The sequence below is a fragment of the Chiloscyllium punctatum genome, chromosome 12, assembly GCF_047496795.1.
Source record: "Chiloscyllium punctatum isolate Juve2018m chromosome 12, sChiPun1.3, whole genome shotgun sequence".
Taxonomy (NCBI): domain Eukaryota; kingdom Metazoa; phylum Chordata; class Chondrichthyes; order Orectolobiformes; family Hemiscylliidae; genus Chiloscyllium; species Chiloscyllium punctatum.
The window spans coordinates 35,466,298-35,491,513 of record NC_092750.1 but is presented as its reverse complement, the minus strand read 5'-3'; the positions used below and the strand labels follow the sequence as shown (position 1 = coordinate 35,491,513).

The 25,216-nt window shown below is 39.6% G+C and overlaps 1 protein-coding gene across 2 annotated transcripts in view; it reads right to left on the bottom strand.

Moving 5' to 3' along the window:
* The window catches only part of ccdc66 (coiled-coil domain containing 66), a 78,821-nt gene that overhangs the window by 45,051 nt on the left and 8,554 nt on the right, over nucleotides 1–25,216 (bottom strand). The window contains exons 2-7 of one of the 2 annotated variants that reach the window (XM_072582327.1): nucleotides 18,507–18,571; nucleotides 15,874–15,899; nucleotides 12,996–13,422; nucleotides 11,335–11,521; nucleotides 10,406–10,509; nucleotides 4,021–4,136 (exon numbers count right to left, since the gene is read on the bottom strand). In XM_072582327.1, the coding sequence (XP_072438428.1) occupies nucleotides 4,021–4,136; nucleotides 10,406–10,509; nucleotides 11,335–11,521; nucleotides 12,996–13,422; nucleotides 15,874–15,899; nucleotides 18,507–18,571 (925 nt within the window). The remainder of the gene's footprint in view (nucleotides 1–4,020; nucleotides 4,137–10,405; nucleotides 10,510–11,334; nucleotides 11,522–12,995; nucleotides 13,423–15,873; nucleotides 15,900–18,506; nucleotides 18,572–25,216) is intronic. The other variant, XM_072582328.1, reaches the window with a different exon arrangement.

Below are 25,216 nucleotides of genomic sequence, written 5' to 3'. Positions count from 1 at the left end.
TTAACAACCCTATGCATTTGGGTGGCAACTTTGAGGGATCTATGCACTTGAACACCAAGAACCCTCTGTTTCGCCACACTGCCAAGAACCCTGTCTTTCATCCTATATTCAGCATTTGAGTTCAACCTTTCAAAATGCATCACTTCACATTTATCCAGGTTGAACTCCATCTGCCATTTCTCAGCCCAGCTCTGCATCCTGTCCATGTCACGCTGCAGCCTGCAATTGCCCTCGATACTATGAACGGTACCTCCAACCTTTGTGTCATCAGCAAATTGACTAACCCACTCCTCAGCCTCCTCATCCAAGTCATTTATAAAAACTACAAAGAGTAGAGGCCCAAGAACAGAACCCTGTGGGACACCACTCACCACTGACCTCCAGGCAGAATACTTTCCATCTTCAACCACTCTCTGGCTTCTGTCAACCAACCAATTCTGAATCCAGACAGCCAAATCTCCCTGTATCCCATATCTCCTGACTTTATGAATGAGCTTACCATAGGGAACCATATCAAATGCCTTGCTCAAGTCCAGATACACCACTTCAACTACCCGACCTTTATTGACCTGTATAATCATCTCTTTAAAATACTCAATAAGAGTTGTGAAGCATGACCAGCCCCTCATAAAGCCATGCTGACTGCCTTTAATTACACTATGCTTTTCCAAATAGTCATAAATCCTATTCCTCAGAATTCTTTCCAAAACCTTGCTGATCACAGACGTAAGACTGACTGGTCTGTATTTGCCAGGGATTTCCCAATTCCCCTTCTTGAAAAGAGAAACAACATTCACCTCCCACCAATCATCCAGTACGACTCCTGTGGAGAGTGAGGAAGCAAAGATCTTCGCCAGTGGCTTAGCAACCTCCTTTCTCGGTTCCCGGAGCAACCTAAGATAAATCTGGACTGGCTCTGGGGACTTATCAATCTTCATGTTTGCCAAAATTTCGAGCACATCGACTTCATCAATCTTGATCTGTTCAAGCCTGTTTCTCAGCTCCTCAAAGTTCTCATTCGCAACAAGGTCCCTTTCTTCAGGGAAAACTAATTTAGGGCTTCCCCAATCTGCTCACACTCCACGCTCAAGTTCTCTATGCTATCCCTGACCAGCCCTACTTTCTCCCTGATTATTCTCTTGTTCCTCACATATGAGTAAAATGCCTTTGGGTTCTCCCTAATCCTTCCTGCCAAGCCTTTTTCATGCCCCCTCCTGGCTCTCCTCACAGTCCATTTCTGAGCTCCTTTCTAGTTGGCCCGTAATCCTCTAAAGCTGTACTAAATCCTTGCTTCTTCCACCTCGTATAAGCTGCCTTCTTCCTTTTGACAACAAGCTTCTCTGTTCTCGCCATCGAAGGCTCCTTAATCTTACCCCTTTTTGCCTCTCTCAGAGGAACAAATTTGTGCATCACTCACAACAACTGCTCCTTAAACAGTCTCCACATGCTGTTATGCCCTTTTTGTGGAACAATTACTCCCAATCTATACTTCCCAACTCCTGTCTGATAGCATCATAATTTCCTTTTCCCCAATTAAATATCTTCCCTTGGTAACTGCTCCTTTCCCTCTCCAAGGCTGTGGTAAATGTGAGGCAGTTGAGGTCACTGTCAACAAAGTGTTCTCCCACAGTGACATCTGACACATGTCCTGGCTCACTGCCGAGCACCAAGTCCAATTAGGCCTCTCGCCTCGTCGGCCTGTCTACATACTGAGTAAAGAAACCCTCCTGAACACGCCTGACAAAAACGGCTCCATCCAAACCATCTGCATTAAGGAGGTTTCAATCAATATTGGGAAAGTTGAAGTCACCCATAACAACCACCCTGGTACATCCGCATAGTTCCAAAATCTGCTAGTCTATGAATCTCCCTACTGCTATTAGGGGCTCTATAGAAATCCCCCAATGAGTGGCTGCTCCCTCGCTGTTCCTAACTTCCACCCATACTGACTCAGTAGACAAACCTTCCTTGACAACCTTCGTTTCTGTAGCTGTAATGCACTCTCTGATTAGCACTGCTACACCCGCTCCTCTTTTTCCACCCTCTCTGTTCTTGTTAAACATTCTAAACCCTGGAATATTTAGCAACCATTCCTCCGTTATGGCCACAACATCATAGTCCCAAGTACAAATTCATGCTCTAAGTTCATCTCACACTCCTTGCGTTAAAGCAGACATTCTTTAACCAATCCCTTTGTTTCATCACCTTGAAAACCTTCCTGAAAGATTCGCTACATCCTGTCACTGCCCCATCTACAACTTCCCCATCTCCGATATGTAGCTCTGGTTCCCAACCCCCTGCCAAACTAGTTTAAGTCCTTGCGAACCACATGAACAAATCTCCCACCCAGGACATTTGTGCCCCTCCAGTTCAGATGCAACCCATCCTTCATGTACAGGTCTCACCTTCTCTAGAAGGCATCTCAATGGTCTAGGTATCTGAAGCCATGCCTCCTGCACCAGCTTCGCAGCCACATTTTAATCTGCACTCGCTGACTGTTCCTCACCTCACTGTCTCATAGCACCAGTAACAAACATGAGATCACTACTCTACTTATCCTGCTCTTCAGCTTCCAACCTAGCTCTCTGTCGTCATTTGTCAGATCCTTAATCCTTTTCCTGGCTAGATCATTGGTGTCAATATGTATCATGATTTCTGGCTGCTCATCCTCCCCCTTCGGCGACATCTTGGATCCTGGCACTGGGCAGGCAATATATCTTCTGGGACCACAAAATCTCATGTCAATCTGTCTAACCATTGATTCCCCTACCACTAGCACTTTTCCCTTCACTGCTTCTCTTGCATTCTTCAACATAAATGAGATGCCTGGAAATAGATGCTCAGTTCTAGTGTAGCAAAACCAAAGTTAAACTCAGGCCCTTTACTGGCTATAAATCGACAATGGTAGTTGAGGTGATCCAGGTCAGCTACACCAACACCATAAACATCTGAGCCCAGTGTTAACTTCACTACAATAATGATTTTTATTTTAGGGAAAAAAAATCCATCAAGCAGAATGATTGCTGCAGATTCTGCGCAAGATGTATTGGAACCACCTGCTTAACTACTGTGAAGATATATTAGAACTAAAGATATCCTTTCAACTTAAGAAATGAGGAACTGCTGCACTGTTATAGCTGACATTTTTATGTTCTCAAGCTAAAGTCCCTTCCCTGTCTCTAGTGAAGGTGAAAGATCCCATGCTACTACTTGAAGAACATAGGAACTTTTGTTTCGTAGCATATTATTTATGATTACTAAAGTTAACATAATTTTTCTCTCTGCAGTGCAAGATTTGGTTGCTATATCAGTCTATAACAGTGATTACACAAAATGATTTAATTCTGTATGGCGCCTGTAAAATACTTTGTACCATCACAAGATTTTAAAAGGTGCTACCTAAGTCCAAGTTCTTTCTTCTTGGCATTGCATTGTCTTCGTCATCTTTAGCAATATTGACCTCTTTATTTTACAAGGAATCACATGTAAGATTTCTAACATACATATTTCATCAATGCCTTAGTCCAAAGTCGAGTATTTGTTTTCTGTCCAGTCTGAGAACCAGTCTGAGAATCTACTTCATCTTACCCTTCATATGCTGACCTCACCCAATGTCTGTGTTTTCATCAGCAGTTTATACAGCAGCTCTGTGTGCTTTGATGGGGAGCTAAAAAGGTGTTATAGTGCCTTTCTCGCAGTTTTTCTCTTGCACTGTAAATGAACTGGCTCAATTAAATTAATATTCCATTTTCTAAATTTTGAGGGTGACGAATAAGGCAAATATATAAGCAAGAAATTGGGCAAAATGACATTCATGTACATTGTATAACAAAATAGCTACTGCAATATTAGCAAGCAATATTATGGCCACTCAAGTTAGACTACAGATTTAATTTTAAAAATATTTTACCTTTCTTTCAGCAGGAGAAAACATTAAAAAACCAGTGAGTTAAAGAAAGGTGGAGGGAAGTATGCAAAAGGAAGAGAATATAACAACCTAAAGTGTATTTAAACCCATACCTTTGTTTTTGATTGTGCAGGTGCTGCTGCACTAGGGCGTCCCCATGGATTCCACTCCAGAACTTCTGAAGTTGCATTATCTTTTGCTAGCAGTTTCTTTAAAGCCACCTGTTCATCTGCAGATTTCCAATAACAAGAAACACTATCAATTGTGTCAGGTAACCATTTGGCAGCATTTGTATTGTGAAATCCAATCTTACAGCCAAGGTTTAGCATTCATTGTGGGAAGGAAAAAAATATTTTAGTCAGCAAGAAATAGCTGTAACAGTGGAAAAATATTCATTTAAACTTTTAAGTACTGGTGGATATAGTATTATTTAAATGTCTATATAATCTTATAATAACTTGCTCTGGTTGCAACCCCAAAACAGCACAATTACAAAAGTCTAGCACTTCTAGCTCTAGCCAGTTTTAATAAAAAATTGCTAAAAAGACTCAAAAAGTGAGTTTTGAGAAGATTTGTAACTCAGGTTGAGGTTCTGGGTGTAGGTTTGCTCGCTGAGCTGCAAGGTTCATTCCAGATGTTTAGTCACCATACGAGGTAACATCTTCAGTGGACCCCCGGGCGAAGCACTGCTGATGATTCCTGCTTTCTATTTGCATGTTTGAGTTTCTTTGGGTTGGTGATGTCATTTCCTGTGATGTAATTTCCTGTTCTTCTCAGAGGGTGGTAGATGGGGTCTAACTCTATGTGTTTGTGGACAGAGTTCCAGTTGGAATGCCATGCAGATTCTGGGAATTCTTGTGCGTGTCTCTGTTTGGCTTGTCCTAGGATGGATGAGTTGTCCCAGATGAAGTGGTGTCTTTCCTTATCTGTAAGGATACTAGTGAGAAAGTCATGACGTTTTGTGGCTAGTTGATGTTCATGTATTCTGGTGGCTAGTTTCCTGTCTGTTTGTCCAATGTAGTGTTTGTTAAGAGTTCTTGCACGGTATTTTATAAATGGCATTAGTTTGGTTTGTTGTCTGTATAGGGTCTTTCAAGTTCATTATCTGCTGTTTTAATGTGTTGGTGGGTTTGTGGGTTACCATGATGCCAAGGGGTCTGAGTAGTATGGCAGTCATTTCTGAGATGCCTTTGATGTAGGGGAGAGTGGCTAGGGTTTCTGGACGTGTTTTGTCTGCTTGTTTGGGTTTGTTGCTGAGAAATCAACAGACTGTGTTCATTGGGTACCCATTATTTTTGAATACACAGTATAGGTGATTTCCCTCTGCTCTGCGTAGTTTCTCTGTGCTGCAGTGTATGTTGGTTCATTGAAATAATGTTTAATACAGCTTTGTTTGTGGACATTGGGATGATTGCTTCTGTAGTTCAATATTTGGTCTACATGTGTTGTTTTCCTGTAGATGCTGGTTTGAAGTTCCCCTTTGGCTGTTCACTCTAGTGTGACATCTAGGAATAGCAGTTTGTTGTTGTTTTCATCATCTTTAGTGAATTTTATGCCAGTAAGGGTATTATTGATAGTCTTAAAGGTTTCCTCTAATTTGCTTCGTTTAGTGATGACAAAGGTGTTGCCCACGTAGCAGACCCAAATCTTGAATTGGATGGTTGGCAGAGTTATTTGTTAGAGTCTCTGCATTACTGCCACTGCTAAGAACCCTGATATCAGAGATCCCATGGTGTTCCGTTGGTTTGTCTGTAGGTTTTGTTGTTGAAGGTGAAGTGTGGGGTAAGGCATAGGTCCACTAGCTTGGCGATACTGTCCTTGCTGATGGACAGTGGTGTTTGTTATATGTCTCTTTAGGAATTCTAATCGCGTAGTCAGTGTTTCCTTGGCCAGGTTAACATTGATTGATGTAAACAGGGCTGTTACATCAAAGGAGACTATTATTTCATCCTCTTCTATCTTAGTGTCTTTGATGGTCTTCAGGAATTCTTGGATGGAGTGGCGTGAGTCTTCTACTAAGTGTTTTAGTCTTTGGTGAAGCTCCTTAGCCAATCTGTAAGTTGGCATTCCAGATAGCAAGACTATGGGTCTGAGGGAGGCTTCTGGTTTGTGAATTTTGGGTAATCCGTAGAAGCGTAGTGTGTTGGATCCATCTAGTTTCATTTTTTGGAAGTTGGTCTTATTTATTTCTCCAGATTTCTGAAGTCTTTTGAACTTCAGAAACCCAAGCCACTCTCCCCTACATCAAGGACATCTTGGAAATGACTGCCAGACTACTCAGAACCCTTGGCATCATGTTAGTTCACAAACCCACCAACACATTAAAACAGCAGACAATGAACTTGAAAGACCCTACACAGACAACAAGCAAAACTAATGCCATTTATAAAATACTGTGCAGGAACTCTAACAAACATTACATTGAACAAACAGGCAGAAAAGTAGCCAGGATACATGAACATCAACTAGCCACAAAATGACATGACCCTCTCTCACTATCCTTACATACAGATAAGGAAGGACACCATTTTGACTGGGACAACACATCCATCCTAGGACACGCACGAGAAGTCCCAGAAGCTCAGCATTCCAACCGGAACTCTATCAACACATCCAGTTAGACCCCATCTACCACCCCCTGAGAAAAAGAACAGGAAATTACATCACCACAGGAAATGACACCACCAACCCAAAGAAACCCAAACATATATATAGAAAGCAGGAATCATCAGCAGTACTTCACCCAGGGGCCCACTGAAGAGGTTACCTAGTAGGGTGGAGAAACGTCTGGAAATTAACCTTGCAGCTCAGTGAGCAAACCTACATCCAGACTCAAAATGTTGCTGAACAAGACACGTCCCCAAAAATATTTCATATGGAAACATGGAAAAATCTCTCAAAGTAACTTAATGAAGCTCAGTAACTGGCCAATAAGCAAAGATTATACAATAAGAGCTAAATAAAAAGTGAAAGAGGTGGATTGATAAATGAGAAACCTACAAGAAGCAAAGGCTGGCAAAGATTATGCAGTCACATCAAAGAGCCTAGAGCACAGATGACTGCAGGAAATAGGATGAACGATAGAGCCAAGGAAGTGTAAGACACTACAGTTGGAGCAGCACAAAGTTAGTAGAGGATTGGATGGCTATAGGTGGTGACAGAAATTGAGAGGTGATGTGGAGCATAAGGCCTTGAAGAAATCTGAAGGCTACATTTACCTACCCAGAAAATTCAGAGGTATGAAGTTCAGTAGACCACTCAAGTTTGCAACCCTTGCAATTGCAAATGTTGTACCAGAGAAAAATGAAATAGAAGACAGTAAAAGGTTTGTACAAGGAGTAGGAAGTGGCGGCAAAAGACTCAAATCAAGAGCTGTAGAGTTACCTTGGCAAAATGAAGGATCAATAACAAGGTAGCTGTGAGTTTGAGTAAGTGACTTGGAGAGGGGAAGGAAGAGTCAGTAGAACCCTGGGTGACGGTGCCCAGCACAGTAGGCAAAAGTAGTAGAGAAAATATGGAAATGCAGGATAAGTGTTACCGGTAGGCATTAGATGGGGAAAACAGGTCAATTTTGCATGTTGAAGGAACAGCACCTCATTTTCCACACTGTACAGCCTCAGGACTCTGCATTGAACTCAACAACTTCAGTCAGGAAACATGACCTCTAATTTACTTACAACACCATCACCACCACGACCATCATCTCCCTCCCACCCACCCAAAACCTACTTTCCCAGCATAATGGTTGCAAGGTTTAGTCTGAACACCTACCATTAACATATATTCTGCACACATATATCATTCCTCTACTACCATTTGTATTCCTTTTGCATTTTGCTCTGGCTACATTCACCTGTTCCATTTATTGTCCCCCCTTCTTTGTCAAAAGCATAATAGCCATCACTTTCTAGGACTTTAATTTCTGAAAAGTGATATTCGACTTGAAAACTTAACTCTGGTTCTCCTTTCAATGTGCAAACAGACCTGCTGAGTGTCTCCAACATTGCTTTAATTGCATTTACCGTCTCTAGTTTTTTCAACATCAGAAACAATTTGATTTCATTTATCTTGTCCAATATTTCAATCACAAATATTTCAGTCACATTACCTCTAACCTGTGTTAAGTGTATAAAAATGATCCCAAGTCTTTATATCTTTCCCCTCTCACCCTAAACCTATGCTCTCTAATTCTGGACTCCCCCACCTCAGGGAAAAGACTTTGTCTATTTATCCTATCCGTGCCCCTCATGATTTTGTAAACCTCTATAAGATCACCCCTCAGTCTCCAATGCTCCAGGGAAAAACAGCCCTGGCCTATTCAATGTCTCCCTATAGCTCAAATCCTCCAACCCTGACAATATCCTTGTACATCTTTTCTGACCCCTTTCAAGTTTCATATCTTTCTGATAGGAAGGAGACCAGAATTGCACGCAATATTCCAACAGTGGCCTAACCAATGTCCTGTACAGCCGCAACATGACATCCCAACTAACACCTGAATTGAGGTTTTACACTTTTATATAGAAAGGTAGGTATCTCATAGTTTAAAAAAAAACTTTGGCTTATAATCTTGAACAGACTTGCACGACCTTTTTTAAAAACAATTCATCGACTTGAATTACCGCTTTTACTATGTGACTATAGCTTCAACTCCATTGTTCCACAATATTATGCCCACTTTCCCCCATCAATAATTTTCTCTTCATTCTTAATCACAATGTATCACCTCACGCTTAATTCTATGATCCTTCTGACTGATTTCTAATCCAGTTGGCTATCTACCCTGAAATTCCATACCTTTTAATCTTCTCAAATAACTTATCTACTATGTGTTGCCTTGTCCAGACTAAGTACATTACAATCATTGCATTGATCTTGGTGGATTCTGCTTGGTCATTACCTATACATGCGGTAATCTCATTATTTTCTCCATGGATTTTAAGCTCATTAGTTATTAATTTCAAGATTTAGCTCTTTTCCTTTTAAAATATAGGCACTATAGCCATCCTCCACTCCCCTGGAGCCTAGGAATAGCATGTCTAAGACCTCAGCAGTTTCCTCCTTCCTATTTCCAGACCACAGCAATGTGATTGACTTCTAACACCCCTCTGGGTGTTAGAGAAGGGCAATAAATTCTGGCATAGTCAGTGATGTCCACATTCCCTGAATGCATAAAACATCTCTAACATATATTTGGTTGCAGACTGTGGATTTGTCTTCTTCTAACTCAAATAATTTAGATAAAAATGTATTTTTACCCATTATAATACTATCGTATTATCAGAATTTACTTCCTCTCTAATCAGAAAAACCTAATGCAAAGTGCATTTGTTAAATGTCTCCCATTTTTTGATCTAAAAATCCTCCTCACTTCCCAGTGACATTGATGATCTACAAAATGAAATCAATCATAAAGTTATCTTAGTTACAGAACAAAGGCCTACAGACTTTTCATAGGCTGTTGTGGTTCTGTTCGCCAAGCTGGGAATTTGTCTTGCAAACGTTTCGTCCCCTGTCTAGGTGACATCCTCAGTGCTTGGGAGCCTCCTGTGAAGCGCTTCTGTGCTGTTTCCTCCGGCATTTGTAGTGGCCTGTCTCTGCCGCTGTCCAGCTGGAACTGACAACCGGAAGCGGCAGAGATAGGCCACTACAAATGCCGGAGGAAACAGCACAGAAGCGCTTCACAGGAGGCTCCCAAACACTGAGGATGTCACCTAGACAGGGGACGAAACGTTTGCAAGACAAATTCCCAGCTCGGCGAACAGAACCACAACAACGAGCACCCGAGCTACAAATCTTCTCCCAAACTTTTCATAGGCTTTTGAACAGCAGCTAGCGTCACTGGGCACTTCATCCAGTACAGTGCTCTCGACATGAGGCGGCTTGTGTGAGCAAGGCAAGCAACAAAGTAGCTCTTCAAACATCCATATTCAGGAGGGCTGACAAAGCAAGATTTTAACTAATTCAAAACTCATCGAGTAGCAGACAGTTAAAATTGGGCCCAAAGACTGAATTAAATTTTATATCTCCTGTCTGGTTTAATGTAAAATCGTGTACGATAAGTAAAAGGGACATGGCAGAAAAAGGAGAGATGGAGAAAGATAAAAAGCAGAAAACAGTATTTTTGTTTCCCCACTTAAAATCTCCAAAACTATTTAAATTTTGAAGGAATGAGCTTCCATATTTGTACAATTAAATATTCAATGCAGAAAGATGACTTTCCAGTAATGATTTGTCATGTTGTTGAAACAAAATCATTTATGGCTGAAAGCACAGTTACTAACTTTATCTGCATTATTTAGTGACGAAGTACTATAAATCCATGTCTTTTACATGGATTTCTTTCAACAAAGTACCTTAGAACAGAAGACTGGAGGGTATCCCAGTCACACATCCTGGAGGAGGGTAACTCTGACAGCAATGCCTAAATTTTCACATTTAATGATACATGTGGGGTCTTCTTAAAAAAAACATAAATAGACATGGATCATCATGTACCTAGTTCTTTTTTCCACTGGAGTCTCTTCGCTTCCAACTGATCCTTTTCATTGTCTCGTTCTCCAAGGTGCCTGAAAAGACCATCACTGACTTGGCTGAGTGTGCTGTTCAAAGTAGTGCCATTCACATAAAAAAAGAACCAGAAGTATATAATTTGTTTTCTGGACTTGTTTAAATGAAAATTACATTTGCAATGTAATTGTAAAATCAACTGAATTCTCTATGGAGCAAGTAGCGATATCACATTCGTTGTAAATAACTGTACTCAGTTCAAAAGCCATGTCATTTATTTATAGGTTATGTAGTAATACATTTAACTGATTATGTCAACATTTCCATTCAGAGTGTGATATAAAACAATAACTAGTATTTACACTGAACATTTAATATCATTAAAATGTTCCTCAGCACTGCACAGAAGTAGCAAACCAAAATGTTGCTCAGCCAAATAAGGAGACCTTATGTAATATGACCAAAAGCTTCGTAAAAGAGCTAGCTTGCAAAGAGTGTCAAGGAGGAAAGGTAAAAAGACAATTAAGTGCAGGATCACAACTCCAAAACCCTATGAAGTGGAAGACATGGCCACCAATAGTGGAGTGACCAAAAAGGAGGATGCCAAGAAGCTAGAATTAAGTGACTGCAGACATATTGGAGGAGACTGGTTGACATAAAAAAGGGACAAGGCCAAAGGAAGAACAACAATGAAAATTCCAAAATCAAGATACTGCTTGACTGAAGCCAACTGTTGATAACAGGGATCACTCAATATATCAAATGACATCATAATCTCTCTACGTTACCGCGCAAACATAATGTACCATAATACAATTACGCAGTCTGGTATTGAAGATTATGATACTGAAATTGAGGCTTTTGATTTATTCACATTCAGACAGTACTCATTTGCTTTGTTTTAAACCAGTACTTACCTAACAGCCATTGTCTTATCAGTTTGCAATGAGTTTGCTTGTTCAACATTTGCTACAAATTTACTAATGGCTTGTGCATTTTGAGATGAATTATTGTCTTTTGAAGCCTCATTATTGGTACAGAGAAATTCCTTTGGTTTGGTTGCATTATCTTCACATGTGCCCTCAGCTTCTTTAACCTCTTTATCTGATGAGAAAGAAAACAAAGCAGAAAGTCTTGCTCACTGTCCTTTGTGTACATTGGACCAGTGAAAATTGTTAGATAAAAATAATGCCATCATCAAACTTAAAGTTGGTATTTGTGATATCTTGTTTAAAATATTACATTTAAGGAAAAGGCTCAACAATTTAAAAAAAAGAGACTATTGGTACTTTATTCTCTGCAACAGTAAAAGAACAGCAGGAGAAAGTAAGGACTGCAGAATTAGAGTCAAAAAGTGTGGGTGCTGAAAAAGCACAACAGGTCAGGCAGCATCTGAGGATCTGGAGGGTTTTGTTTTAATGTCGCAGCAGCAGTTGTTGGCCTCCTCCATCGCCAGACCATGGCAACACGACGCCTGGAGGAAGAGCGCCTCATCTTCCACCTAGGAATCCTCCAAACACAAGGGATGAATGCAGATTTCTCCAGCTTCCTTATTTCCCCTCCCCCACCTTATCTCAGTCCCAACCCTCGGACTCAGCACTGCCTTCTTGACCTGCAATCTTCTTCCTGACTCTCCGCCCCCACCACCTCTCCGGCCTATCACCCTCACCTTAACCTCCTTCCAAGTATCGCATTCCCAACGACCCTCCCCCAAGTCCCTCCTCCCTACCTTTTATCTTAGCCTGCTTGGCACACCTTCCTCATTCCTGAAGAAGGGCTCATGCCTGAAACGTCAATTCTCCTGCTCCTTGGATGCTGCCTGTCCTGCTGCGCTTTTCCAGCAACACATTTTTCAGCATCCGAGGAGCAAGAGAGTCAACGTTTCGGGCATAAGCCCTTCATCAGGAATGGGAGGGGAGCCCAAGGAGGCTGAGAGATAAATAGAAGGGGGTGGGCTGGGGGAAGCCCACTTTAGATCATTACTTTCAGAATGTTGTATGTGACAGCCTTCTATGAACACAAATATTCCAACTTCAGCATGTTTATCACAGTTACCGAACATTAACAGAACTATGATCACACAAAACAAGTCAACAATATAGTAAACTATACAAGTATGAAACTACATGAAATCCCCTCAGACCTACATTGTCGACAGTACAGTGATATTAAGAATCTCTAAAAAGAATGGCTTGCAGTGATCTTAATCACAAAGACTGCAGGTTTTATTCCTAGCTTGTGCTATGTCACCTCATTTCAGCCAACGTGACAGCTTTTGTTGTTGCAAATGGCCTCATACATCTTCAAATGGATGATAGAATAAACAGAAACTACTGACACTCAATGCCCAATTTTAAATGTAAAGAATTACCATTTGGGAAAAATATCAGAGGAAAGCTAATATAATAGCAAAATACTGTGAATGCTTAAAATCTGAAATTTAAAAAATCTGCAAATACTCAACAGGACAGGCAGCAGAGGAAACATGTTGAAGCCACAGCATTTGCAACTGCAAGTACAGAAAATAAATTCCTGCTGAAATGTTTGATGCCAAAGCAATGGCCGCCATAACACCAACCTGGCTTTGAACTCTTGTCTCTTTGCTGGTTTTGGTTCGAATTTCCACTCACTTGACTTACAGATGCAAGAATTTGCTGGAGTTGCTCTTGGGTCAGACATACCAAGCTCTCTTTTAACACCTCAGAGGAAATCTTTTGCTTCTTTGTTGGCTGTTGCTTAGTGGCAACATGTTTCTTCACAGTAGTTTTATTTCCAGACTGCCCATTTTTCAGAGCCGTTTCACTGTTGTTTTTGCTTTTATCAGTTTTTTTATCTACAATCAATTGTTCTGTATTTGGTCCTTTCCCAGATCCAACAGTAGTGTAATTTACAGCATGTTTCAGTAATAGCCTCTCAGTCTTTGAATTATGTTCAGCAGCCGAAGGAACTTCTTGTAAAACTTTAGATTTCAGCTGATGCGTTGTTGTTCTATTCTTGTATTTTATCTGCCAAACATGTAGAATGGTGAGCAATTACTTTGTTAGAAACTCCTCTTTGTGTAAGGTTTTAAAACACATTCAGATATCACATTGCAGAATGCCAACACATTACAACTTACATTATCTTCTACAAAGCTAAGATGAAGAGATGCCACATTTCAAAAGTTTAAATAAAATCAATGATATGCAGTTCAATGAAAATCTTAAAAAAAGATTGCCTATTGATCTCTATCTCCATCCAATTAATCCATTCCGTACCATTTCCTTTAATCTATTCATTCTAAAAGTACACTAAATGAACATAATTATATTTTCTCTTTCAATACTTTTCTATGGTCACTGGGATGAGGAAACTCAGTTATGAAAATAGATTGGAGATATTTAGACTGTTTTTTTTTCTTGAAAAAGTCTGAAAGGAGATCGGATTGAACTATCATAATCACAAATGGACAACGTAAATAGGGAGAAAATGTTCCCAACTCTTTATAAATGGGTACAAGAGGGCACTAATCTAAAATATTAAATAAAACAAAAAAAAAAATCAGAGGAACATTCTCACATAACAAATGGTTAGCGTGGGTCCAAGAGATGGTAGATGCAGATTCAGTTGAGGCATTCAAAAGGGAATTAGATAGTTATTCAAAAAGGAACAAGCAAACAATCTGCACGCTTACAGGAAGAGGACAGAAGAACAGCAGTTTGATGCTCATCAGAGAGTCAGTGCAGACATCCCAAGCTGAATAGCATCCTCCTGCATTGCTACACTTCTAAAATTCTGAGAACTATTCCACAAGATTCTTCTGGGCAAAGATTCTGCCAAAGTAATGGTGTTTTTGTTCCTTTTTTGTACCTTTCACCTGGATTAACTTTCATCAACTTTTCATTGAAAATCCACAAATTTCAATTCAATCACCTCAACTTTGGAGAAGAAAGTAAACCCAACTTCCTTTCAACTTTCTGCATAATTTCAAATTCTGAATCTCTGCTAAGGATTTGTCATTTGTATGTGTACAAATCCATAACAAACAAAGCAATGTGTATGCTTTTGCAATGTAGACATTACGATATATAGGTTTACTATGTCTTAAGAGATTAAATGATTAATTTGCAGGTGTTTCTGTAACCATCATAACTTGTTTTAAAACAGCTTGAGGAAATTAGTTGACCCAACTATGGGTTTTTTGTGCATATTAAGAGAGAACTTTACAACTGAGGAAGGTAAACAACTGGTGAATCAATTGATTTCTGGTAGTGACTTCAGGAATCGCATGTTTTTAAGCTAGACAAAGTTGTAATTTCTAATTTTGCTGCAGATGTTCTTGCATGAAAATAGTTCTCCTAAGTAAAGGAGAAGATAGTAAAAATAGATTTCCTTACAGCAAGGATTTTAGCAATAGTTCCAGACCAAAGTGTTTGAATAAAACCCTGATGAGGTTATATGAATCTGTGAACATGTAAAATCAGGTATAGGAATACTCCACGATGAGGCTATCAAATTTTCCAGACCTGGAGTGGGCGTCACAGTTAATTAAACCAAAGGTGCTAGAAAGATTTTTTTTAAATCTGGTGTGAATATTATACAAGGGTATCATACAGGTTTATTTTGGGATTGATGGGAATATTTTTTGTCACATGTTTCAAATATCTTAAGTTTTCATTATAAGTACACTGATTTACTCAATTTTATCTTAAATTTCTTTTGCTTAATAAACTTCTTTTTTATTTTGAAACCAAATTTGCAATTCTGAATGCTTATATTTCAGTGAGACACCATCTTGTTAAAACCAAACCAAAACATGATCTATCAAATCACATTTCAGTTGGGATCAGACTTGCCCAATAATAACATCAGCTGGATCATACCACTTCCTTTGGTAACTTTAAACAAGTTTCCAAAAACAAGGAAAGGCAAGTCGCGACAGATGAGGTAGAGGTGGAAGCTGAACAGCAGCTTAGGGAAAGACGACAAAAAAAGGTAAGAACAAGTGAAAGGAGAAATGGGAGTCACCATCTAACTCAGTGGGCTGCATAGTGACTCTTCCCTATTTATTCGTAATGAATTCTGGGAGGTGGCATTTGCATCAACAGTGGTTTAGGGAGATGTATTAAATTGGAGGGACTACTGGAAAGTGAATTAGCCTCAGTTTGAGAGTCACAAACATTATGCAACACAGAATGAGTCAACTGTTGTTTCAACGAGAAGTAGAGTTTTTAAGTTTATCTGAGAGGGGAAGGAATAGTAGGCATTTTATTGTTATAGTGACTTCCAGCAGGAAGGCTGAGCATTGGGGAGAAGTAATCTGGAGATCAAATTTTGCTTCTGTTAATTTCAAAATTCTTTCGTAAGCAGGTGGGTAGCCATCAGTTCAATTTTGACATCAATGGTGCAGGGTCGGAATGTTGTTATTGACATTCTTTTCTGATACCATTGCAGGTGAATTAGATTAGAGCACTTACCCTTTTAATATCTTTTGATGAAGCATCTGTAATAAGATTAGACCAGCCATGAAAATTACACAACAGTAAAGAGAATGCATTTCCGAATTAAATATACTCTGCTAGAACTACTATAATCACCCAATTATGCAACAAAAAGCAAGACTTCCACCTATTTTACGTTGCCACTCCTCTGGAAACCAAGAAAGCAAAAATGGTGGGAAAGAAGAACACGTGTGAAACCAATCCCACTTGGGGTAAGGTTAAAACTTAGTCCCAAGGCTCCCAATCAAAATTTTGAAAGTAAGAAATGCTAGAACAAGGACTAATGAATAAATCTATTCCAGTGTAGTTTAAATCATCACACAATGGATGTAAATGACATGAGCATATTCTGGTTATTATATTGACAAATTGGTGCCCAATGGAAATATTACCATCACCCACAAAGTGAAATAAATGCAAAAATTAGAGGACATCAGGTCACACCATAGCATTTAACAGCAGAAACAAACAGATTATATAAAGTTATGTATTACAAGTACTACTGGTGGAAACAAGCTTACCAAAGGTTAATTCTATTTTGCTAATGCTACTATCAGCAAGGACAATCACCAGGCAATCAGAACACTACATTCTTTTCTTCTTTCATGGGATGTTAGCACCCCAGCAAGGTCAGAATTTGTTACTCTAATTGCCCTCGAAAAGGTGATGGCAAGACACTTGCTTGTATGTTTGCAGTTCCTTTTCTTTGGATATACCCAGAGTACTGTTAGGAAGGTAATTCTAGGATTTTAACCAAATGAAATGAAGGAATGCAAGAATAGGTCCAAATCAGGATGACATGTGTCTTGGAAGAAATCCTGTGAGTGCTGATATTCCCATGCATCTGCCATTTGTCATTCTAGTTAGAGTCTGCAAATTTGGAAGGTACTGTTGAAACAGTTTTGGCATGTTGTTGCAGTGCATATTTCATATGGCACACACTGTTGTCACTGAATGTCGGCAATGGTCGAAGAGAATGGTAAAGCTGATAGCTGGTGTCTCAGTCCAACTTTACCCTGCATTGAGCCAAGCTTCATGAGTGTTGTTGGAACTGCAAACATCCAGATACAGAAGGAGAATTCCACCAATGTTTCCTCTAAGCTGTACTGCCACATAGCTGCTGAGAAGCTCAGGACACATCAATTGACATGTTGACAAATGGCTTCTACACCCTGAAGCCACTGCTGCACACAGACCTTGGAGATCCACACAGTAGCAAAAAAAATATTTTTTTTTAAAAACAGGGAACACTATCCATTACACTACTCCCTTGTGTCTGGCAAATAGTAAGTTACTTGCTGCAGGCTTTCTAGCCTCTGACCTGGTTGTGTAGCCACAGTATTTACATGATTAGTCCAGTTAAATTTCTAGTAAATGGTGAACTCAGATTATTAGTGGTGAAGAATTCAGTTGTAATCAAATCACTGATGTCAATGGGAGATGACTAGTTTCACTCTTTTTGGCAACAGTCATTATTTGTGTTAGTTGAATGTCGCACGCAATTTATCAACACCTCAAAATAAACATTTTCCAAGTCTTGCTGCATAAAGGTTGTGAGGAATCACGAATGATATTGAATATTGTGCAATCATCACTGAACAACCCCAATTTCAATATTACAACGAAAGGAAGGTCATTGATGAAGCAACTGAGGATGATTGGGCTGAGCTAACAAGCTCCTCACACAGCCAGTAGTGAATCTCTAATCTGGCGGGGCAGACATTAGTTTCAACAATTTAATTAAATAGACAGTGGCAAATGCCAGACACCTGCTCAATATTATTTTCTGACTTCTGGTAGTATATATACTAGTGATCAACCATCATCCGAAGCGGAATGTTTTGCTGATAGAAAATATGGATAACTGGGATTGGACTCTCTTATGACTTCATTAAGGTGCTATGCCAAATCATGTGTTTATGTTCATTCAAATGGAGATAACAAATTTGAAATCAATTCCTTAAAAACATGTTTTACATTAAATTTTTGTTCTTTATTTCCTCTTCATAAAGTATCATGCAGGATCTTTACCATGGAATTCCAAGACTGTATACAATGACTTTACACCCAGATTAGTATCGGACTAGTATAATTAATTACATTGTTTTCTTTTGGAGCGAGTAGATTTGGTCTTCTCTAGGTACTTATTCAAAGGCAATGACCTAGTTTTTTTCAATCAGTTTTGATACCACTTTTAATATGCTCCTCATAAGTGGAACAAGAACTTGCTGCACAAGTGGGCTGAAATATTGAAAGTCTTCAGACTTTACTTTGCTAACAGAATAAAAAGCAAAGTTGTACATCTTACATAGGATAGATAGAACACAGCTTTGTCACAGATGCCATGATTAAAAATTAATCAGCTCACTAATGCACACTACCTCCCCACCGCTCCCCCCTTTTTTTTGAAAAAGGTAAAAGTGGTGTGGAACTGGAACCTACTAATTATTGTGCAAACAGAGCATAATCTGCACAAATAACGTGGGACAATTGTATTATTTCTATTCTCCCTGTTCAACAAGGAAGAGGAGGTCTTGCTACACCCAAAATGGTGATGTTTATGATGGGTGAACTTATAAGGTTACGCCAGTTACTTAGTTAACACTTACCAAAAGGTGCTAAAATTAACTTAGGCTTTCCATCAAAAAAATGAGTTTCAAGTTTCAAACCATCCCTGCAAGTAAGCATAATTTGTTAGTATGCATAATGCATTTGAAATATATTTGAAAACAGTTATTTGCACTTAGATTACATTATTCAGGTTTGTATAAAGCTGTTGTTCTGAGACACAGAGTCATAGAGATGTACACCACAGAAACAGACCCTTCGGTCCAACTTGTCCACGCTAACCAGATATCCTAACCTAATCTAGTGCCATTTGTCCTCTGGTTCTGGACTCCCCAACCTCAGGGAAAATACTTTGCCTATTTATCCTATCCATGCCCCTCATAATTTTGTAAATCTCTATAAGGTTACTCCTCAGCTTCCAACACTCCAGGGAAAACAGCCCCAGCCTGTTCAGCCACTCCCTTTTGCTCAAATCAACCAACCCTGGCAACATCTTGCAAATCTTTTCTGAAGCCTTTCACGTTTCACAACACCCTTCCGATGGAAAGGAGACCAGAATTACACACAAAAGTGGCCTAACCAATGTCCTGTAAAGATGCAACATGATCTCCTAACTCGTATACTCAATGCTCTGACCAATAAAGGAAAGTATACCAAATGCCTTCTTCACCATCCTATCTCCTTTCAAGGAACTATGAACCTGCATTCCAAGGTTCAGCAACACTCTCTAGTCCTGAAATTCATTTTTGCAGAGTATACAAAAATGTATGGAGTTGAAACTCCAAAATGTAGTTTTTTTTCCATTAAAGTGCACATAAGGAAGGCATTTTGTTTTGTCTTAAATACCTGAAATGTACATTCTGCTTTCTCTGCACACTTGCTGCCAGACATGCCGAGTTTTCCAACAATTTGCTTTTCTATGTAATGTTTTTCCCACTTAGATTTTGTAACTTCTGATCAACATTTTTTGTTGATTCTTTGCAAAGCAACTGTAGAAGGCAAAAGCATTAGCCTCTCTCCCACCAATCCCTCTTCTCCATAATACATGGCTTGTTTTAGGCTTCTTTTGGCAGGTAATAAGGCCTTGGAGCCAAGATGAAAAATGGTAGATTTTGATGGAAAACAAAGAATAGAGTACATAAAGCTGACCTTAAAGAGCACAGTTGACCCAAAAGAGCACAGGGTTCATATAACACAGCAAATAATTATCTGGAATGAAAGTACATAAAAAAGCAACCAATTCCAAAACCATTCTAATCAGTGGTCCAAAGGATCAATGGCGATTAGTTTCAATCTATTTTAATTTAATATTTTTACTGTTGACCATGAGCAGAAAAGGCCAGCTGCAGCATTCAGCTTGTTGATTTCTTTTTTAAGATCATAAAATAACAGGAGACCATTCAGCCCATCTGTGCCACATCTCCAAAGGAGCAATATACTTCATGCCATTCCCCAGCTTTTTCCCAGAACTCTGCACATTTTTTCTTTCCAAATAAGAAACCACTTTGCTCTTAACGCATTAATCAATCCTGCCTCCTCCACCTTCTCAGGTAGTGCGCTCCAGATCTTAACCACATTGTGTGAAAAGATTTCTGCTCACACCACCATTGTTTCTTTTTCTATTTACCTTAGATTTGTGCCAACCTGTTCTCAATTCTTCCACCAATTGGTTTCTCCCCATTTACTCTTCCCAGATTCCTCAAAATGATAAATACCTCTATCAGATCTCCTCCAAGGAAAACACTCCTAAATTCTAAGTTTGTATAAAGATTTGTAGATCAGGTGCCGGTTGCGGTTGTTGAAGGTATATTAACTGAACTGAGAACTTGGTTTGCAGATGTTTCATGCCCTTTCTCGGTAACATCCTCAGTACTGTGGCACCTCCTGTGAAGCACTGTTATACTGTGTAGGTTGAAATTTATTTGGTTTATTCCCACCACCTCCGGTTGCTGGTTCCAGTCACTTGTTGCAGTGATTGGTATATTGGGTCTAGGTCAATGTATTTATTCATGGAGTCCATGGATGAATGCCAAGCTTCTAGGAATTCTCTGGCTATCCTGTTTGCCTTGACCTATTATTGTTCTGTTGTCCCAGTTGAATTTGTGTGTACAGATACTAAGGATAGCTGGTCATGGGATTTAGTGACTCGTCGATGTTCATGATGTGGATTGCTAGTTGTCCACCTGTTTGTCCCATATAATGTTTCATGCAGTCTCTGCATGGAATCTTGTACACCACATTTGACCTGCACTTGATGGTTATTAGGTTTTTTGTTCTGATGAGTTGTCTGAGCATGGCTGTTGGTTCATGTGCTATGATAAATCCAAATGGTCGGAGGGGTCTGGCTGTCAGATTCCAGACTTTTTTTTTAATAGAATGTAGAATAGTTAGTGTCTTGGGTTGTGGCATGTCGTCGTCACATTGTTTGTCTGCCAGGCATCTGCAGGTGAAGTTGCAGCATTATCTGTTCTTGGCAAAGACCTTGGAGAGGTGTCCTTCTTCTCTTCACAGGTCGGGAGTAGTTCATTGCATTGTAGCTCCTTTGAATAGGGTCCTAGTGCTGCTTCAGTTGTGAGAGTTTGGATGGTGGCTGCTATAATTCAGGATCTGTTCCTTGTATGGGGATTCTCTTTCTCAACTTTGGTTGTGCATTCCCCATTGTGTTCTTTCTACCATCACATCCAGGAATAGGAGTTGGTTGTTAAATTCATCCTCTCTCGTAAATTTGATCCCTGTGAGCATGGTGTTGATAATCAGGCATGTGTTCTTTATCTCTGTCCTTTTAATTATTACAAAAGTGTCATCCATGTATCTGATCCAAAGTTTGAATCAGATTAGAGGGAGTACTATTCGTTCTAGTCTTTCCATCACTGCTTCTACTACAAATCCAGAGATGGGTGAGCCCATAGGTGTCCCATTGATTTCTTTGTATATCTGGCTATTGAATATGAGCACAGTTCCGGTAGCTTGAGTATACCATCCTTGTTGATTGGTTCCCAGTCATGTCATTTGGTCTGTTTGTCCAAGAGGTTGGCTATTCTTTCTTTGGCTAATCGAGGTAAACAGACTCACAGGACGCTCCTCAGTACTGAAGATGTCACCTAGAATGAGGACAAAATATCTACAATCCAAATTCCCAGCCCAGCGAACATACCCACAACAACTGCAAATCCTAAATTCTCTAATCTATCAATATAATTGAAAATCATGATCACTAGAAGCATCACTAGAGCCTTTACCAGAGGTAATACAGAAAGTAGGCAACCGCTATGCAGTAAGTTTTATTTATTTGGATTTTCTAGACCCCTTTATCATGAAAGGGAGAAATGGCAAAATGGATTGTTAATTGGCCTGCAGAAAGCACAGATGAGCAATAAAAGGTAGTTATCTGGAATGACAGAAGGTGCAAGCTCCACAAAAGTCAGTGATGGGACCGACATTGTTCACAAATTACACTCTCAATTTGTGCTTCGGAATCAAGAACACACAATTCCTATTTGTGTATGACAACAAACTGGGAGAGATAGGCAATATTGAGGAATACAAAAAAAGTTACAAGAGGACATTAATAAACTTGCATAATGATGAACAAATAATTGGCAAATCAAGTTCAATACAGTTAAATGTGAGATAGTCCACTTTGGTAGGAAAATAAACAAAGTAATTTATTATTTGTTCAGTAGAAGTAAACTTGGATTTAGGAGTAGTGATAAAGCAAACATTCAGACTTGTACCATAAGGTCCTTAAAAAATCCAAGCTGAATACAATGCTTTCTTTTTCTATAATTAAGTTCAATTTTCTAGAAATTCTGCTCAACCTGTGTGCCCTAATTAAGATTCAATACGGTTATAACATTATGAATATTGTTACAATTCCCAAATTCTAGTTGATGCTCTATAACAGCCCAGCCGAGAAGGTTACAGATCAATCCTGAGCTAACAACATGCTCTGCAAAATCTGCTCAGATGTTGACTGCGTTATAAATTCCAAGACAGAGCATAGACAATTTGCTACATTCTAATTAAAATAATCCACAATTTGAAATAAAAAGTCAATTCATCCCATTTCCCAACATTAATGCATCCTTTTAAAAAATCCAATCCGCAACTTTGCTAAAACGTATCAGTGTTTCTTTCGACTATACATTATGCTGGTACCAGGCTTTACTGAAATATGAACTGGAGGAGCCAGTGTTGGACTAGGGTGGACAAAGTCAAACAGGTTTATTTGGAAGCACTAGCTTTCAAAGCGCTGCTTCTTCATCAGGTGGTTGTGAAGCAGGACCATAAGACACAGAAGATATAACAAAAGATTACAGTGATACAATGAAACACTGAACAAACCTAGATCGTTAAGTCTTTCATCTTTTAAATGGAGTTGCTGGTTTCAGTTCTTAAATATGTAAATCCCAGAACTCCTTTTCAGCCACATTCTCAAGATAATTCTAAGGTTTTATAACAAAAGGTGACATCTCAGTTCAGACAATGCCTTAAAAAGGTGAGTCAGACTGGTTCTATTTCCGACTACAGAGTAACCTCTGTTCTCCCAACCAGATGGGCGGGCACTATTTCGTTCAGACAATCGATATTAGCTTAAACAGGGGAAGCCATACTGATATAACACTGCTCCACCGGAGGATTTGTTTAAATCTATAATTTTAATGAGTCTGCCATTTAAACAAACTAATCCTTACGTCTGCAAATTAGAGGTTAAAATAAGAACTAAACCTTACCATGAAATCCCAGCGTTAAACAAGGTCCCAAACAGCTTCTATGAACGCAAGACCATGAACAAATAATTGGCAAATCAAGTTCAACACAGTTAAATGTGAGATAGTCCACTTTGGTAGGAAAATAAATGAGGTAATTTATTGTTTGTACAGTAGAAGAAAACTTGGATTTAGGAGTAGTGATAAAGAAACAGTAGCAGTTTCTTGGAACTCAGTCTAGTGATAGAAAGATGAAAGCCTCTCCTCGCACATGCGCTTATGCTCTCGGCCTTTCTTTTTAAATGAACAGCCCAGTAAAGTGACGGGAATACTGTAAAATACTTACTTTTGCAAAGGGCTGTTTAACAACCCTTACCTTTAAAAAAAAATCCAGTCACTGATGCTTGTGTTTTTTTGGTTTTGCCAGTGTTCTCATAGCATCTTTAGTACAGGTAAATTGAATATACTTACCTCTTTGATGTAACATTTTTGCAGGACGAAGAAATCACTTTCGGATAATCCGATATTCAGATAATCAAGATTCGAATGATCAAGGTTTCTCTGTACACAGTGATATCACTGAGATTCACCCCACCGGATGTATCACGGACTACTCTTTAGTATCTGTCTCATTCTCGGACACATGCATCTCCATCATAGATGGACACCTCCGCACCTCACTCTATCGCAAACCCACAGATAACCTCATGATGCTGCACTTCTCCAGCTTCAAGCCTAAACATATTAAAACAGCCATCCCCTATGGACAAGCCCTACGCATACACAGGATCTGTTCTGTTCAGAGGAGGAGGAACATGACGGACACCTGACGGTGCTCAAGGATGCCCTCATAAGAACAGGGTACAATGCTCAACTTGTCGATTGCCAGTTCCAACATGCCACAGTGAAAAACAGTAATTACCTCCTCAGGTGACAGATATAGGTTGCAGCAGCTAGGGTACCCTTCGTTATCCAGTACTTCCCAGGAGCTGAAAAATTATGCCATGCTTTTCACAGCCTACAACACGAGGATAAGCACCTTCCCTACACCTCCACTTCTCACCTTTAAACAACCGCCAAAGCTTAAACAGATCACTGTTAGCAGCAAACCTCCCAGCCTTCAGGACAACATTGACCACAACACTGTACAACTCTGTCATGGCAACCACTGCAAGACATGTCAGAGTGTCAACACAGATACCACCATTACACGTGGGGACACCACCCAAAATGTACGCAGCAGTTACTCACATGAATCAGCCTACGTTGGCTATCTTATACATTGAAGGCAAGGATACCCCGATGCATGGTACATTGGTGAGACCAAGCAACAGATGAATGGACACCACGTAACAATCACCAGGCAGGGGTGTTCCCTCCTAGTTGGGGAACTTTTCAGTGGTTTTAGAACCTTCAGGTGACCATCCTCCAAGGTGGACCTTGGGATAGGCAACAATGCAAAGTGGCTGAGCAGAGGCTGATAACGAAGTTCAATACCCACAAAAATGGCCTCAACCGGGACTTTGAGTTCATGTCGCACTACAGATGACCACGCTGCACTATACACTCTTAAATACACACATACCTTCCACACGCATGCACTCTCTCAAGCTCTATCACACTCACATTTTACTAAGCTTGCACACAAACATACACTCTCATGTACACTCACTGTCTCTCTTTCTCTCTCTCCTACAGGTGCACACACATATAAGTTTATGGGGCGAATTTGTATTGGTAGAAACATTCTATTTTACTCAAAGAAATGCAGAACCTGCAAGCAGTCAATGCAAGCAGTGAATCCATACAATATTTGGAAATTCCACTTTGAAAACAGAACCAGTCTGACTCAAGATTGGTCTGACTCACACCTTTAAAGCATTGTCTGAGCTGAGATGTCTTCTTTTGTTATAAAACCTTAGAATTATCTTGAGAATGTAACTTAAAAGGAGTTCTGGGATTTACTATTAAAGAACCAAAACCAGCAAGTCCATTCTAAAAGATGAAAGACTTAATTTAGGTTTGTTCAATGTATCATTGTA